This window comes from Corvus kubaryi, unplaced genomic scaffold, assembly GCF_017639235.1.
Source record: "Corvus kubaryi isolate FWS band 111438036 unplaced genomic scaffold, C.kubaryi_AGA036_p1.0 37367, whole genome shotgun sequence".
NCBI lineage: Eukaryota > Metazoa > Chordata > Aves > Passeriformes > Corvidae > Corvus > Corvus kubaryi.
The window spans coordinates 5,240,080-5,254,441 of record NW_024581119.1 but is presented as its reverse complement, the minus strand read 5'-3'; the positions used below and the strand labels follow the sequence as shown (position 1 = coordinate 5,254,441).

The window sequence follows — 14,362 nt, the reverse complement described above, 5'->3', positions numbered from 1 at the left end:
TTAAATATTCCTCAGCCAATGACAATGTGAGGGCGGCTCAGGAGCAGAGATGGACTTGCAGGTTTCAGAGGGGGCTTAGGCCAATGTTGGCTCTGAGGGGGAGCGGCCCTGACTTGGAGCAAAACCAGCTCCACTTTGGCAGAAAACTGGTGGATTTCACCCAACTGCATCCCCTCTGAAGGATGCTGAGGGTAGGAGGGTTCTGCCACCGGCTTCTGAGCAGGGTGTGAAGGAGCAATTTCCTGTTTCTTGTGATGCCTTTTCCTGGTCTTAAAATCAAGAGTCAGACACAGTTAGAAGGGAAAAAGGGATTTTACCTTGGGATTTATTTTAAGGATCCTTAGGTGCACCATGTCCAGGTGGAATGCACCTCCATGCCCACCGCAATGCCCACCCACGATAGATCAGGTATATCATTATAGGTGTTACTAATTAGCAGATCTATCAAAGATTCCTCAATGAGAGGCTCGAGTGAGCCCCCCCCTCCCCAAGGAGCCTTCCCTGGATGGTTCTGTCTTAGTTTACAGAATGTGTTCTGGAGAGGACCTTGGGCTCTGGGGCACACTGATCCCCGGCTACGAAGCTTCTAAAATGTTTAGTCTCTCAGCTTGACAAACAAGGCCAAGAATGTAGGCAAAAAATACAGTAAGCATACAGAAGTTATAAAAAGGTATAACAGGGGTGTAAAAGAAAAGGCAAAAAATCATCACAGCATCACTTGGGAACGCCTTCCAATGTGTCCTTCACATTCCGGCTGGCCTCCCACCCCCACATGGGCCCCAGGAGCCCCCAGACAGGCCATGGACGGATGAGCAACACATCTGTCTGTAGCAAGAAGAGCATTTGGCTTCCCAAGGGTCATGGTTGGGAAGAGCTAAGAGCCTTTGGGAAGCAGTTTAGGCTGGAAGGGCTCTCAACGAGGGGGTTGCCAGCAGCTTTCAGTGACAAGGAGGTTCCCTGCTGTTTCCCTGGAATAATGTGAGGCATCCATGGGATTGGCAGTGCTGTTAAAGAGCCGGGGAAAGGGAGGGCTGAGCTTGGTTCTCTCACAGAACAGAAATAAGTGCATTTGTCTTACCTAGTCAGGAATTTTTTGTGTCTTGATGAAACACCCACTGATGGTCAGTAAGACCAAACTTCTCATGGTAAGTAAGACCAAACTTCTCAGCCTCTGGAACAGGCTGGAGTCCTCATCCCTGGGGGGATTTAAGAGCTGTGTGGATGTGGCACCTGGGGACATGATATAGTGGTGGGCTTGGCAGTGATGGGGGAATGGCTGGACTTGATCTTAAAGGTCTTTTCCAACCTAGATAATGCCCTGATTCCATGAGGAGCTGGACAGAGCTCCATCTCCAGCACAGGTCCTGGCTGGAGCAGACCCATCAGGGTAGCAGAAATGAAAGCTCCTCCCTGCAGGATTAGAGAGCAGCAGGGATATTTATTTCAAGCAGGGATACTGCTTTCAAATACTCCCAGAGTTTGCAGCTCAGGAACATGCAGGGCTTTGAGGATTTAGTAGCCCTTGATGGATTTATCTACCACAGACCTGATCCCTCATATTCCTGCAAAGCTTGCAGCCACCTGGCCCAAATCCCCTCAGAAACTTCTCCAGTTGCTGCTGCTGGAGTTGAAATCTGGGGCCCAGCTTTCACGGGAGCAGCAAGAAGCAGGTGGCTGTACCCTGCGGACAGTGGCTAGCACTGCCATGGCCATCCCAAAGCGTATGCAAAGCCTGAGAGGTCACAGTCCAGTGACCCCACAGGTGACTCCAGAAATGTGGGTTTCATGCTTCAAATGGCGTTGTCTCCTCTGTGCTCTTTGCTTGCAGTTCCTCCAGATGACCCTGTCATTATGGGGGGGCCCATCATCAGCCTGAGGGCAGGAGACCCCCTGAACCTGACCTGCCACGCTGACAACGCCAAGCCAGCAGCCTCCATCATCTGGATGAGGAGGGGAGAAGTCATCAACGGAGCCACGTATTCCAAGGTGAGGCAGGATGGGGCTGGGACAAGGCCTGTGCTCTTCCCTGGCTTCACAAAGGGGTGCCAGGCCTGACACTGCTCTTCACACAACCCCAAAACATCTGGGGCAGCACCCTCAGCTCTGCAGAGCTGGGACTCTCACCCTGCATCCCTCCATAAAGCCTTCCCAGCGGGGAGGCTGGGGGGAAAACAGTCAGGAGGATGCAAGTGAGAAACCACAAACTGTCACCAAAATGGGCTCTGCTCTGAATTTGGCTTTTTGTACCTTCGCACAGCTTGTAATCACCTGGCATGGCCACTTGTGCCCCCTAAATCCCAGCTGGGTGTGGTGTTAATGTTATGTACAGCAAAACTGACCCAGCCTTGGCTGCAGCAGAACCTCTGGATCAAAAGGTGCTTGCAGTGACGTGTGTCCCCTCCTCCAACTGCAATTTTCCATGAAAAAGTGTCAGGATTGTTGGCATTTTTTAATTTAGACAGAAAGCGTTTACTGGGTCATAAAGGAAACCATCAAAGAGCAATCAGCAGCACACTGGGGATGGGCCCCCACATGTTCTCCCCCACATGCTTATGGGCTCCTGATGGCTGGTGAGTGTGGAAGATTTGCTAACACTTGACGTTTTTAATGAAAAATTTCAAAATAGCAAAATTCCAGACCGAAAATGGGTCAGTCTGCAGCCAAAACTTCAAAGGGGGCAGTCAGAGCCATTCCTCGAGCTCCCGAAGATCTTTAATAAACATTTCACCCTCTGCTGCCACTGTGAAGCCGCCATCCAGCCTCATTCCAGCAGTATCCTGATTTGCTGGGGAGAGCAGAGGAGGCAGAACACCCTCCCTGCCTCCTCCTCCTCCTCCTCCTCCTTCACCTCCTGGCTGAAGCTGAGCTGCTTCTCTGCAGCCAGGGGTGAGCAGAGGGGAACCTGCCCCATCTCCCTGCGTGCGATGCGAGAGGCAGCACTAATTAGAGCCAGAGAGAGCTGACCTCTCCCTCTCTCAAATCGAGTAGAATTAATTAAAATCCAGGCCGTTGATGTGCAGTTGTTCATGGCTTATCCCGCTCACCCCCAGCCTTCCCCTCCAGGGCTGCCAGGCCTGGACCTGGGAAGACAACTTTTGAGCCCTGTCCCTTTCAGACCCACAGAAGATCCCTTTCCCTGTCCCCCAGAGAAGGGGGAATGCCCTTCCGAAGCAGAGTTTTGCAGGCTGCAGATCCATGTCCCACAGCACAGAGATTTCCATGGCATTTTAAGCAGCTGGCAGGGGTGGGCTGGGAGGGGAGCCCTGTTCTGTGTGGGGGAAGCATCCTTCCCTCCTCCTGGAGTCAGGAAAACCTCTGTTTCTGAGGCTGAACTTCAGTTTCTCCTGACTTCCTGGAGGTTTCCATGAGGCCCTTTCATATTAAAAAAGAAAATCAGCATTTAGAAAAACTAACAGACAATTATAGACATTTTTTGAGTGGGAAGTTTGGATTTTTGGTGTCTTAGAAACGTTTCCCATTTGAGGCTCCCTTTAAAATAGTGCCTCAGTTTGCCTCTTTCTGCTTTTTCAAGAAAACTGAAATCCAACCCAGCTTTCATTTGATCCAGATATTCCAGCCAGCCAAAAGGAAGCCCTCTTTGGGTTACTGACTGCCTGAAACCATTCACACTGAGTGATAATTTCTTTGTTACTCTGAATTTCCAGTCCACCAACTGATCCATATGCAGCCCCCTGGCAATCCCAGGCAGGCAGTGCAGAACGGCCACGGCTGACTGAAATCCCCCCGATCCCTACTGAAGGGGACAGGGAATGTTACAAGATCCTGCAGGATTTGGAGGTTCACCTCAAATAGGGGGCAAGTTCTGCACAGACTTAGGGTTCAGCACAAGGCCAGCACCAAAAATGGGGCCATTCCCCAAGGGAAGGGCACACGGGGTGACAATGAAGGCAAGACAGGGCAGCATCCTGCGTTTGTGTCCAGAGGTGGGAGCAGAGCTGAGAAGGGGCTGGGAGCACCAGGAATGTCTGAGGGAGCTGGGTGGGCTCAGCCTGCAGAAGAAGAGGCTCAGGGGAACCTTCTTGCTGTCCACAACTCCCAGGAGGGGACGGCCAGGTGGGAGTCGGGCTCTGCTCCCAGCGAACAAGAGACAGGATGAAAGGAAATGGCCTCAAACCGTGCCAGGGGATGTTTAGATTGGATATTGGGAAAATTTCTTTACTGAAAAGGTATTCAGCCATTGGAATGGGCTCTCAGCGTGGTGGTGGATTCCCCATCCCTGGAAGTGCTCCAAAAACCCGTGGATGTGGTGGAGAGGGACGTGGTTTGATGGGTCAGTGCTGGGTAAATGGATGGACTCGATCTCTGAGGACTTTTCCAGCCTTAATGGCTCTGGGATTCCGGGCTGATTGTGGTGACAGTTTCTCAGCACCATTCCTTGTCTTGTGTGCTTGAGAGACACAAACCTGTGTGCATGAAGGCTGTGCCAGGATGAGCCCAGGGAAAGCATTAGTCTTGGCATCAAAGAATCATTTAGGTTGGAAAAGCTCTCCAAAATCAAGTCCAGCCATTCCCCCAGCACTGCCAGGGCCACCACTAAATTGTGTCCCCAAGTGCCACATGCACACATCTTGCTGACATCTGTTTATCTCCCCATAAAGCCACTCTGAGGAACAAACTTGAAGGATACCAACTTAGAAGGAAAAACTGCCTGGCAGGGTCCAAAATCCAGACTGTTGATAAACCAGAGAGAGAGGTCAGAGGTTGGAGAATGATTGAAAGACTGAAAACCACACAGCATCCTGAAAGATCCAAGGGCTCCGTTTATCAAAGTCGGGGTTACAGGGTGACGTGACCTCCTGTAAGAGCTTGCAGGAGGATTAGGGGGTGGTAAGGAAGCGCTCCCAGGCTTCTGTGCTCCCAAAAGAGGCATGGCAGGGCACCAGGGCTGAAGTCAGATAAATCCAGGGAAGAAGCACAGTGCCAAGGCTGAGCAGGTAGAGCTGGTTACCACCAGGGTTTGGATCTCTGGCCCCCATCAGTGAAGACCTGAGAGCTGATGATTTACCATGGGCTGGTCCAGAGCCAAGGATCCATGGCCAGGGTCAGTCCGTGCTGCTGGCAGCCGGCATCACCCCTCATCCCTATGAGGAGTGCCCAGCAGCTTCATGCACTCACCTGGCAGAGGATGCCAGCGGGGTCACAAAGCCATTTGCCTCTGGCTCCCTCTTTCCTGGGATGGTGGGTGACGTATCCCACCAGAGCTTTCCTCCCCAGCCTAGGCACAGCAGGGCTGCAGGGAAGCAGATGGGAGTTAAGAGCCCAATTCCCAGGGAAGTGCAGTGAAATTTGTCTTTGTTATTCTCCTAAGGCTTTTGGCCAATTCCAGCCAGAGGAATTGTTATTTCAGGAAGCTGCTTGGCTGAGAAGCTCCTATTGACCCTGGAGATGGGGAAAGGGCCCCTCTCCAGCTCCTCATCCCTGTTTCCCCCTCACAGACGCTCCTCCGTGATGGCAAGAGGGAGAGCATCATGAGCACCCTGTTCATCGCCCCCTCGGACATCGAGAACGGGGAGAGCATCGTGTGCCGTGCCACCAACAAAGCCATTCCCAGCGGGAAGGAGACTTCTGTCACCATCGACATCCAGCGTGAGTACACGGCCACCTCTGGCTGCTGGGAGATCCCGGCCTCTCTGCCCTCCAGTCAGGAGCAGCATGCTGGGGCTGGGGTTTTCTCTTTACTGGGATTTACTGGTGTATCAACGGGGTGAAGTCCCAGCTGGATCTCCCATGTCCCCTGAGCGCCCTGGGGCACCGAGGAACGCCACACAACAGGGATATCCTGCTTCCCATGTGTCCGTGGATTTGAGCATAAGCAGCACCAGCTGCCATGCTCTGGGTGGCCCAGCTGTGCCCTGATCCAGGCCCTCGGGGGTCTTTGGAGCAGGGATGGATCCCAGAGGGTTTTGGGTGAGCAAGCAACATCTCTGGGCATGGCCAGTAGCAGAGATAAGTCCCATCAGGATTTCTGGTGCTGAATCACGTGTTTCCAGACTTACAGGCAGTTCAGTGGTATGTTTGTTGTGACACCTGATGGGGACAGTGTCCCTGCCATGACACAAAGCCAGAGCCAGTCACCACCTCAGGAGACAGGGCTGTGTTCAGAGCTGTACCATTCGCCCTTTACTGTAAATCCACAGAGAAAAATTTGCCATCCTCCAAAATTCACATTTCACAGGCCTCTTCCCTCCTCCTCTGCAGTAGCTGTCGCTCTTGGGCTCCTCCTGACCCCTTCCAGCCAGGCTCCATTCACACACGCAGTTCCTGCAGCTGTATTTACCCACGACTTGCAAAAGCAGGGTGTTCGATATTAGCATGCCAGCTGCTTTCCAGAGACCAATTAAAACTGGCAAACTCAACTGAACAAACTCGAGCACAGCAGAAAATTCACCATTTAAGACTTGCAGCTTTTGCTGCCGGAAGATTACCAGGCTCTTGGGTCGCTGGCTGCATGTCCTGACAGAACTGGGCAGATAAAATGAGATAATAGCTTGGGTTATTTCACAGCCAGCAAACAGCTACAATAGCGGGAGACACACTCACACAAACAGCGCAGAGCGGAGCCGTCATTACAATGGGCAGTACAGTGTGGGCTGGAGACGTGAGCTGAATCCCCACAGCCACATGGAATCTGTTTGGGAAAGAGAAAAACCCAATAAAGAGCACCAATTTCCACTCCGAGCTATTAAATACTCCACACTGTGAATGTAATAACAATAATATTCTACCCAGCTACTAAAAGTATGTTGTTCTTAATGGGGGCTAATGAGGATATCAATTTCCCGAAGTTGGATGGGTGATGGGGTAGAAAAATACTAAGATGGATTAACCAAGCTGAGGTGGGATGGATTTTGACCCAGATGCACAAGCCTGCCCTAGCTGCACCTAGTCGCAGAATCATGGAATTGTGAAGGCTGGAAAAGACCTCTAAGATCATCAGGTTCAACTATGAACCCAGCTTTAGTTCATGAGGTTTCACTCCCAGCCTTGCAGACAACCAGCTGCATTCACTTTGCAAAGAGCTAAAGGTGCTTTTCCTAAGCAAAAAGTATCTGGGCCGCTCGTTTTTCCCTAGGGAATTGTTCTGGGAAGTCCTGCTCGTGGGTCTTATTCCAATATCTAGCACAGAAGCAGCACCTTGGGGAGAGAAAGGAGTGGTTTCTGCAAGAATAAGGAAAATCAGGCAGCAGTTGTTGGCTGTGGAGCTCTTCCCAGCCTGGCACGAGCTGCTGCATCCTCCTGGGCCCTGCACTCTCCACCTCCAGCAGTGGAGGTTGAATTCACACCACAGCAAACACCACCCAGCTGTGTGGTTTGAGAGAAGGCCTTGCAAACTTATCCCAGGGAACCAAAAATAATCCTTCCCAGGAAGCAGCAGCCTGGTAAATCACTCCTACTGCTGTCTTACATTTTCTTTTGCCACTCAAAAGAACATCAGCAATGCTCCCAGGCAGCAGAGAAACGCCGGGATGGGGGTTATTCCCAGGAAGGGTGTGTGCAAGGTGGGAGAGATTATCCTCAGTTGAATTTGGGCTCCCATCAATCTCATGCCTGACCACCATAGCAGCAATGAAAGAGCTGAGTCATAAAACCCTCCCCCTTACAAATATATATAAAAAAAGGGGGGGGAATTGGCAGAAAGAGCTGGAAAAAACCCCAGTGCAGGGTCTGTAATGGAAATACTAAGCGGCTCCAGCTGGAACATCTGTTCAATGTGATTTCCGTTCCACCAGCCACATCAAAGTCAGCCTCCTGTGAGTTATGCGTTGAACATCACAAGTGGGATTAAAATCATGTTTAATAGTTTGATATGGCATAAACTATTTATACTGCAGGAGCCCAGTGGCTCCATGGAAATGCACACCCAGCGTGCCGGGATGGGGAGGAGCGGGGTTATTGCTTATCCAAAGCCATTTGCTCGAAGCCTCTGCACACACATGTGCAGTTGCTCATTTTTACACCTTTTTTTTGTCGTGACAAGAAGGGATTTGGATGTTTTTGCAGGAGGTGGGAGGAGGAGAAGCAAAGTGGAGGGTGATGAGGGCCATATCGCTGCTCTGGAGGGTCTCCTGCTGCGTTTATCCTTGGAGCTTTGCAGTGTTTGATTCCCTTTTGTGCTTCCCCCTGGGGAGTGGAAAGCCCAGGGCTGAAGTGGCATCTTAGCCTGAGCAAAGAGGTTCAGAAGGGTTTGTCCACAGGGGAGAGGAGCACGGAGAGGGATCCGCACCTGGCAGGGCAAGCGCCAGCACAGTGCCCGCAGCCCACAGAGCTCAGCCTGTGGCCATTCCCGAGGTGCTGAGTGGGAACAGTGGGAGCTGAGGGGTTTGCCAAGGTGCCTCCCAGGCTGAGGGGCTGGCAAGGAGTGGTGCTGGTCCTGGTGCCGGTCCCGGTGCTGGTCCTGCTGTGGCGCGGTACCCGCATGAGCACTCGCACCCTCTCCTCCCGCCGCCTGTGGGCTGGCTCTATCGCATGCCATCATTCAAATTCATTACAAGAAGCCAGGCAGGAATTATAATTGTAACCGAGTGGAATTACATCCTGATGAGTTACAATTTGTGTCTTTTTTGCCTTTAAAATGCCCCGAAACACACTGGCACACACAAGCCCACGCTATCCACAACACCCGCAATATTCGAAAGCCCAATCCCGTTTCTGACAGGCGAGATCAAAGACTTTAATTCACTTCCTTTGCTCTTTCTTTTTTTTTTTTTCCTGTCTTTTTAATTTTTTTTTTTTTTATTATTATTTTGAGTGCAGGAGGGAGCCGGGCTCATTTTAATACAAAGAGACTCCTCTGTAAATCGTAGGCACAGCTCCTAACCCATCAAACAATGAGGAAGCTCCTAAAGAGAAGTGTGATTCATACTTAACAAAGGAAGGTGATTAGCTGTTGTTGTCTAACAATAGGGAAGTGTCAGGATGCCTGGGAATGAATTAGGAGCCCGCCATACATCTCTGGGCTGCTGTGTCAGGGAAGCTCATTTATATTCCCAAGTGCGCCCATCTTTATTGTCATTTGAATTGCACATTTTAAAATGAAATTAGGGTAAATTGAAAATACCTATAATTTCCCCGTCATAATTTCCCATCAGGAAGGCAGGTGGCTTTGCTCACAACAAAGCCAGGCTCCGGCTGGGTAAATACCGCGGGGCGGAGGAGAAGGAGGCACTGGAGAGCCGCCGGGACTTGGCTTCTCCCCTCCCGCCCAGCCAAGGTCACTGCCGAGGCCACCTCCGAGACTCCGCTTGCGTCCCCAAGCTGCTCACCTTGCCCCTCGCAGAGTTGGGATAACACGGGGTTGCTCTGGATGCAGTTCCCACACCAGTACGCCCAGTTGGAGCCCACACCCTCCAGCAAAGGCGCTGAGAGCTGCCTGAGCCAGGTGGCTCCAGCAGGACCCTGACTTGTGTATGGTGGAGGGAGAGGCTGGCAGGGAAACTTCCATCCCTCTTAATCACCAGGATGCTCCTTGGGCTTGGCTGGAGCCACAGCTCCACGGCGTCCTCACAGAACTCGAGCGCTGGGCCGTGTCCAGCCCTGCAGCGCTGACCCCACACCCCAGCCCAGGCCTCCGGGATGCCCCAGCACACGTGAGGCCAAGGGAGGTGCCCTGCACCAGGGTGTGCCAACAGCTTCTCTGCCCACCCACCCTGTCAGCTGCAGCCTTTCCCCATTTTCCAGCTGGGAAGGACATTGCTGAGGCCCTTGGAAGAGGAGAGAGGCAGCAGGGAAAGTTGAACACGTAACATGTCCTGTTTTGGGATGTGTTTGTGCATATATGCAGCAGACTCCCCCCTCAAGGGCAGGAGAGCCCCTCAGCTGGGTTGATGAGCCCCAACACCCTCTGCCATGGGACAGCTGGTTCTTCAGGCACCACAAAAACCCTCCACAAGGCCATTTCTTTCTGCTTTTTCCCCTCAAATGAGGTCCCATGCTTAAAACCTAAAGCTGAAGGCCTGACATCAGTCATCGTGAAAAATTAGAACAACTCTGGATATTCTTCATCTAAACATTTCACCCATTTCCCGCTTGCTTTCATTGGTTCTTTCCTAAATTTTATTTGCAGCTGAAGCATTTAGATGCTTCTCATGTGAAAAGAAGGAGAGAAACTGAGGAGCAGTTGGACGACTGGAGCAGCCTGTGGCACCAGTAAGGCCCTGGCAGAGATGATTAGGCTGATGAAAGAGCAGAAATACCACTTTAAAGTCAGAGGATAGACAAAAGATCATTGTTACATAGCGAGATATTAAACTGGAGTGTCTCAGAGCAGGCGAGTTTATGTCCTTAAATGAGAATCAGAGCCAGCAGTCACATTTTCCAAGTGAAATGTTACATCAAACGATGTCTGTGGCTCCTCTTCCTGTCTTATGCACTGAAGCCCTTCAAGAGAAGAGCAGCGTTCATGGCATCAGCCTGTCTGACAATCGTTATATGGCTTTAAACTGAAAAATGGCTTTAAACTGGAAAATGGCTTCCCACTGCCAGAGGCAGGGATAGATGAGATTTCAGGAAGAAATTCTTCCTTGTGAGGGTGGTGAGGCCCTGGCACAGGTCGTCTGGAGAAGCTGGAAGTGTCCAAGGCTGGGTGGGACGGGGCTTGGAGCAACCTGGGCTAGTGGAAGGTGTCCCTGACCATGGAAAGGAGTGGAACTGGACAATCTTTAATGTCCCTTCCAACCCAAACCGTGCCTTTGAGTTTCTCATGGGCCTGTCTCTCTTGGCAGACCCCCCTCTGGTGAACCTGTCCGTGGAGCCGCAGCCGGTGCTGGAGGACAACACTGTGAAGTTCCACTGCTCCGCCAAGGCCAACCCTGCCGTCACCCAGTACAGGTAAGGTGGCACTCCTGGCACCCCTGACACCTCAGTCCAGCCCTCTGCTGAGACCCTCTCGCCTTCCCTGCAGGTGACCCAAAAGAGCTCAGCCCCTCTGGCTGTGGTTTCTGGTGGCCATTCCACCTCCTCCCGTGTTTCTCACTGCTTGGTGCTCGCTGTGGCTCATCCCCATGGCCTCTGCTGTCCCGCAGCCGAGGGGTGCCATGGCTGGAGCCAGCCCCTTATCCCTGCTGCGGCAGGGTCATCCCAGCACCCCACTCTGGCGGCTCCCTGGTGCCGCTCTGGCCTTGATGCTGTTGTTGCACATCGAGAGGCTCCGCTTGCGCCGCTCGCCGGGCGTCTGCCACGTTCTGTGTGCAGCAACTCCTCGGTCAGGGATTCATCTTGGAGTGCATTGAGAGGCCTGGCACCAAGCCATCTGTTTGGGGTCATCATGAGCAATGCACACCGAGTGAAAAGACTATTATGGGAAAATTCCTCTCCTTTTTTTGCACACTCTTTCATGATTTGAACACAGCGGCTTTATTGCGATCTCCATGTAACCCTTAAGCCACCACCATAAAGCCTCTCCGTGCCCAGCACGGTGGAGCTGAGCTCAGGAGGGGCCAGAGCAGAGGTGCAGGCGCTGGAGATGTGAGGGGACACAGGGGATGGGATCTCTCTGAGTGGGACATTCTCCCTGAGCAGGTGGGGTCATCACTGCCGGCCATGGTCTGCAGGGTCCCTGCACGGCCACAGTGAGCTCGGAGCAGGGCACAGGTGGTTGAGGAGATTCGGAGCAGGAGGAAATGCGGCGCTTGCTGCTGAGACAGGTCTGGGGTGCAGGTGGTGCATGGGGTCCCTGCCAGCCCCGAGCCTCCCTGGTCCTCTCTTCTCTCTGGTGACCAGGGACAGGATCTGAGAGAACGGCTGGAGCTGTGCCAGGGGAGGTTTAGGTTCTTCTCCCAGAGGGTGCTGGGCACTGCCCAGGCTCCCCAGGGAATGGTCCTGGCCCCGAGGCTGCCAGAGCTGCAGGAGCATTTGGACAGCGCTGCCAGGGATGCCCAGGGTGGGGTCGTTGGGGTGTCTGTGCAGGGCCAGGGGTTGAACTCAATGATCCTTGTGGTACCCCCCAGCTCAGGAGATTCTGTGAGTGCTCATCCAGGGATTGACGAGCGGGACTCGGAGCACAGCCAGACCCTGCTCACTGTGTCACCTCCAGCTGGTCACTGCAGGAGGGCAGATGCTCTGCTCTGAGCAGAGTCGCTGCCACGGGCCCTTGGCTGTGAGTGTGAGGGTTCCTGCAGCAGAAAACACCCCTCCTCTCACAGGATATTTTTGTCTAAGCAGACAAAATATGGGTGTAGAAAGCAGGGCAGGCTGTCAGCACACTTTGGGAAAAAAGAGCTTTGTGTAACCAGGTACATCCCTGTCCCACCTCATCCGTCAGCCACTCATCCCTCCTGCCTGGAAGGCCTGAATGTGCACACATGGGCTCACCATCCATTCTGGCTCTGCAGAACCATCCATGGATATTAACAGAGGAGGCACCTCCGGGGACAGGTTACCATGACCCGCCTCCTGTTAGGCTCGTACAGCTTAATTAGTACAATCGAGTTTCCTGATAGGAATGATCCCTTCCAGCTGGATATCAGCACAACAAAGCAGTAATTGTGTTCCTGGTTACACAGAAGAGTTATTAATTCGAGAAGTCAATTAATGTCAAGGATACAAATAGCCCTGGTTTCATATTTACAGCTGGTAGGAAAACAAAGTGTGTGGCAGGCTGGGTGTGAAGGAGCCACGTGGTTCTTACCCCAGGACTGATTCTGGTAGAGTCCAAGGCAAAACAACCATCTCTGCTCAGGGAACCAGACAGTGGCAAGACCCTGTCAAACTTCTACTCCCTCAGCCTGATTCTCAACAAAGAGACCTTCCACATCATCCCTGAACCCGGCTGGGCTGATCCCTTGTGCACTGGAGCAGCCTGGAAAGCTCCAGTCTTGGTTTTCCACTTCCTTGGACGGGAACTTTGGACAAGGGGGAATGGCTTCCCTTGGACAAGGAGGGCAGGGCTGGATGGGATATTGGGCAGGAATTGTTCCCTGGGAGGGTGGGCAGGCCCTGGCACAGGGTGCCCAGAGCAGCTGGGGCTGCCCCTGGATCCCTGGCAGTGCCCAAGGCCAGGCTGGACATTGGGGCTGGGAGCACCCTGGGATGGTGGGAGGTGTCCCTGCCCGTGGCAGGGGTTGGAACTGGATGACCTTTAAGCCCAAACCATTTTGGCATTCTGTGATTCCTCTTGGCTGTTTCCAGCCTTTGGATCCCTGCCCAAGCCAAGCTGGGTTGCTTTTCTCCACCAAGCAGAGGTGGGCCCAACACTCTTGTCCCATCTTTGCTGCCATCTCGGCGCAGGTTTTTGCTGTCCCCACCAGCTGCAAGTGCCACCCTCTGCCCTCTTCCTTCCTTCTCACCCATCCCAAGGCCATGGGTCTTGTCACCCTTCCTGTTCCTGAGCCTCCATGTTTCTCCTGCAAATGGCTTTGGGATTCATTTCTTGATGGATTTTACTCTTAAAACTAACTGCATGTTTTTTCAGGCAATGCTTTCCCATAAAAAGGGTTTTGGAGGGGGTGGGGGGGAAGAGGCGTGACAAATTCAAGAACTTTGGGTTTTTCATGTCTTGAGTTCCCTTAACACGTAAACTTCACATGAGGCTTTTTCCCTACCACTGTGACAAGCAAACAGGACTCAGCAGCGCTCGCTGGGGCTTCCTTCTGCTTAATGGCTCTGATTGATGGAGGGGGGATTTGTTTCCCTTCCATAAGATCCCAAAGCTCTTCACTGTGTAAAGGTGGCAGATGTTTCAGCACTGACGCTCCGAGTCCTCTGGAGTGGGACATCCGAGCAAGGAGCCCCCTGCACCCTGGCAGTGGCAAGGAGAGAAGGATGGGATGTGTAAAGTCCCAGGACTGAGATATCTGGAGGTTTGAGAAGGCAGAACATGAGCTTGGTGCCATCCCCAGGGTCACTCAGGACCCCACCACTGGTGAAAATGAACTTATTCTGCCTTCCAAAAAACCCAACAGAAAATGTGATTTTTTTTTTCTTTTTGGGTGAGGACCCCTCCATTATATCTCCTGTGTCTTCCCTCATGCTCAAACAGAGATCCCAGATCTTCAGCTGATACTTATTCTTAATGCCCCCTGCAATATGTTTGTCAGCAAATAACTCTGAACACAAAGGAAAAATGTTTAAACAACCTAAATCCCCTTTTGTGGACATAAATCCACAGCCAGCTCTGCAGGGCCATCCCTGCTACCGATCCACCAGCAAGCTGTCACCTTGCTGGAATTTTTGAGGAGCCGTAGCTTTTGCATTGGGTTTGCATCCCGGGTTTTCTGCCTGGGAAAAGCACATGAGGTTGAATATCTCACCACAGATGTTCCCTTGGGAAGCATCCATGAACTGGGATCTTTGTTAGGATGAAGCCACTAAACCACCCCCATGGTCCTGCCGACCCAAGATTTTA

At 52.4% G+C, this 14,362-nt stretch overlaps 1 protein-coding gene across 3 annotated transcripts in view; it reads left to right on the top strand.

The window, feature by feature from the left end:
• Nucleotides 1-14,362, top strand: part of KIRREL3 (kirre like nephrin family adhesion molecule 3) — a 346,067-nt gene that overhangs the window by 288,160 nt on the left and 43,545 nt on the right. For all 3 annotated transcript variants that reach the window (XM_042034425.1, XM_042034427.1, XM_042034426.1), the window contains 3 exons: nucleotides 1,829-1,986; nucleotides 5,457-5,607; nucleotides 10,743-10,848. In XM_042034425.1, the coding sequence (XP_041890359.1) occupies nucleotides 1,829-1,986; nucleotides 5,457-5,607; nucleotides 10,743-10,848 (415 nt within the window). The remainder of the gene's footprint in view (nucleotides 1-1,828; nucleotides 1,987-5,456; nucleotides 5,608-10,742; nucleotides 10,849-14,362) is intronic.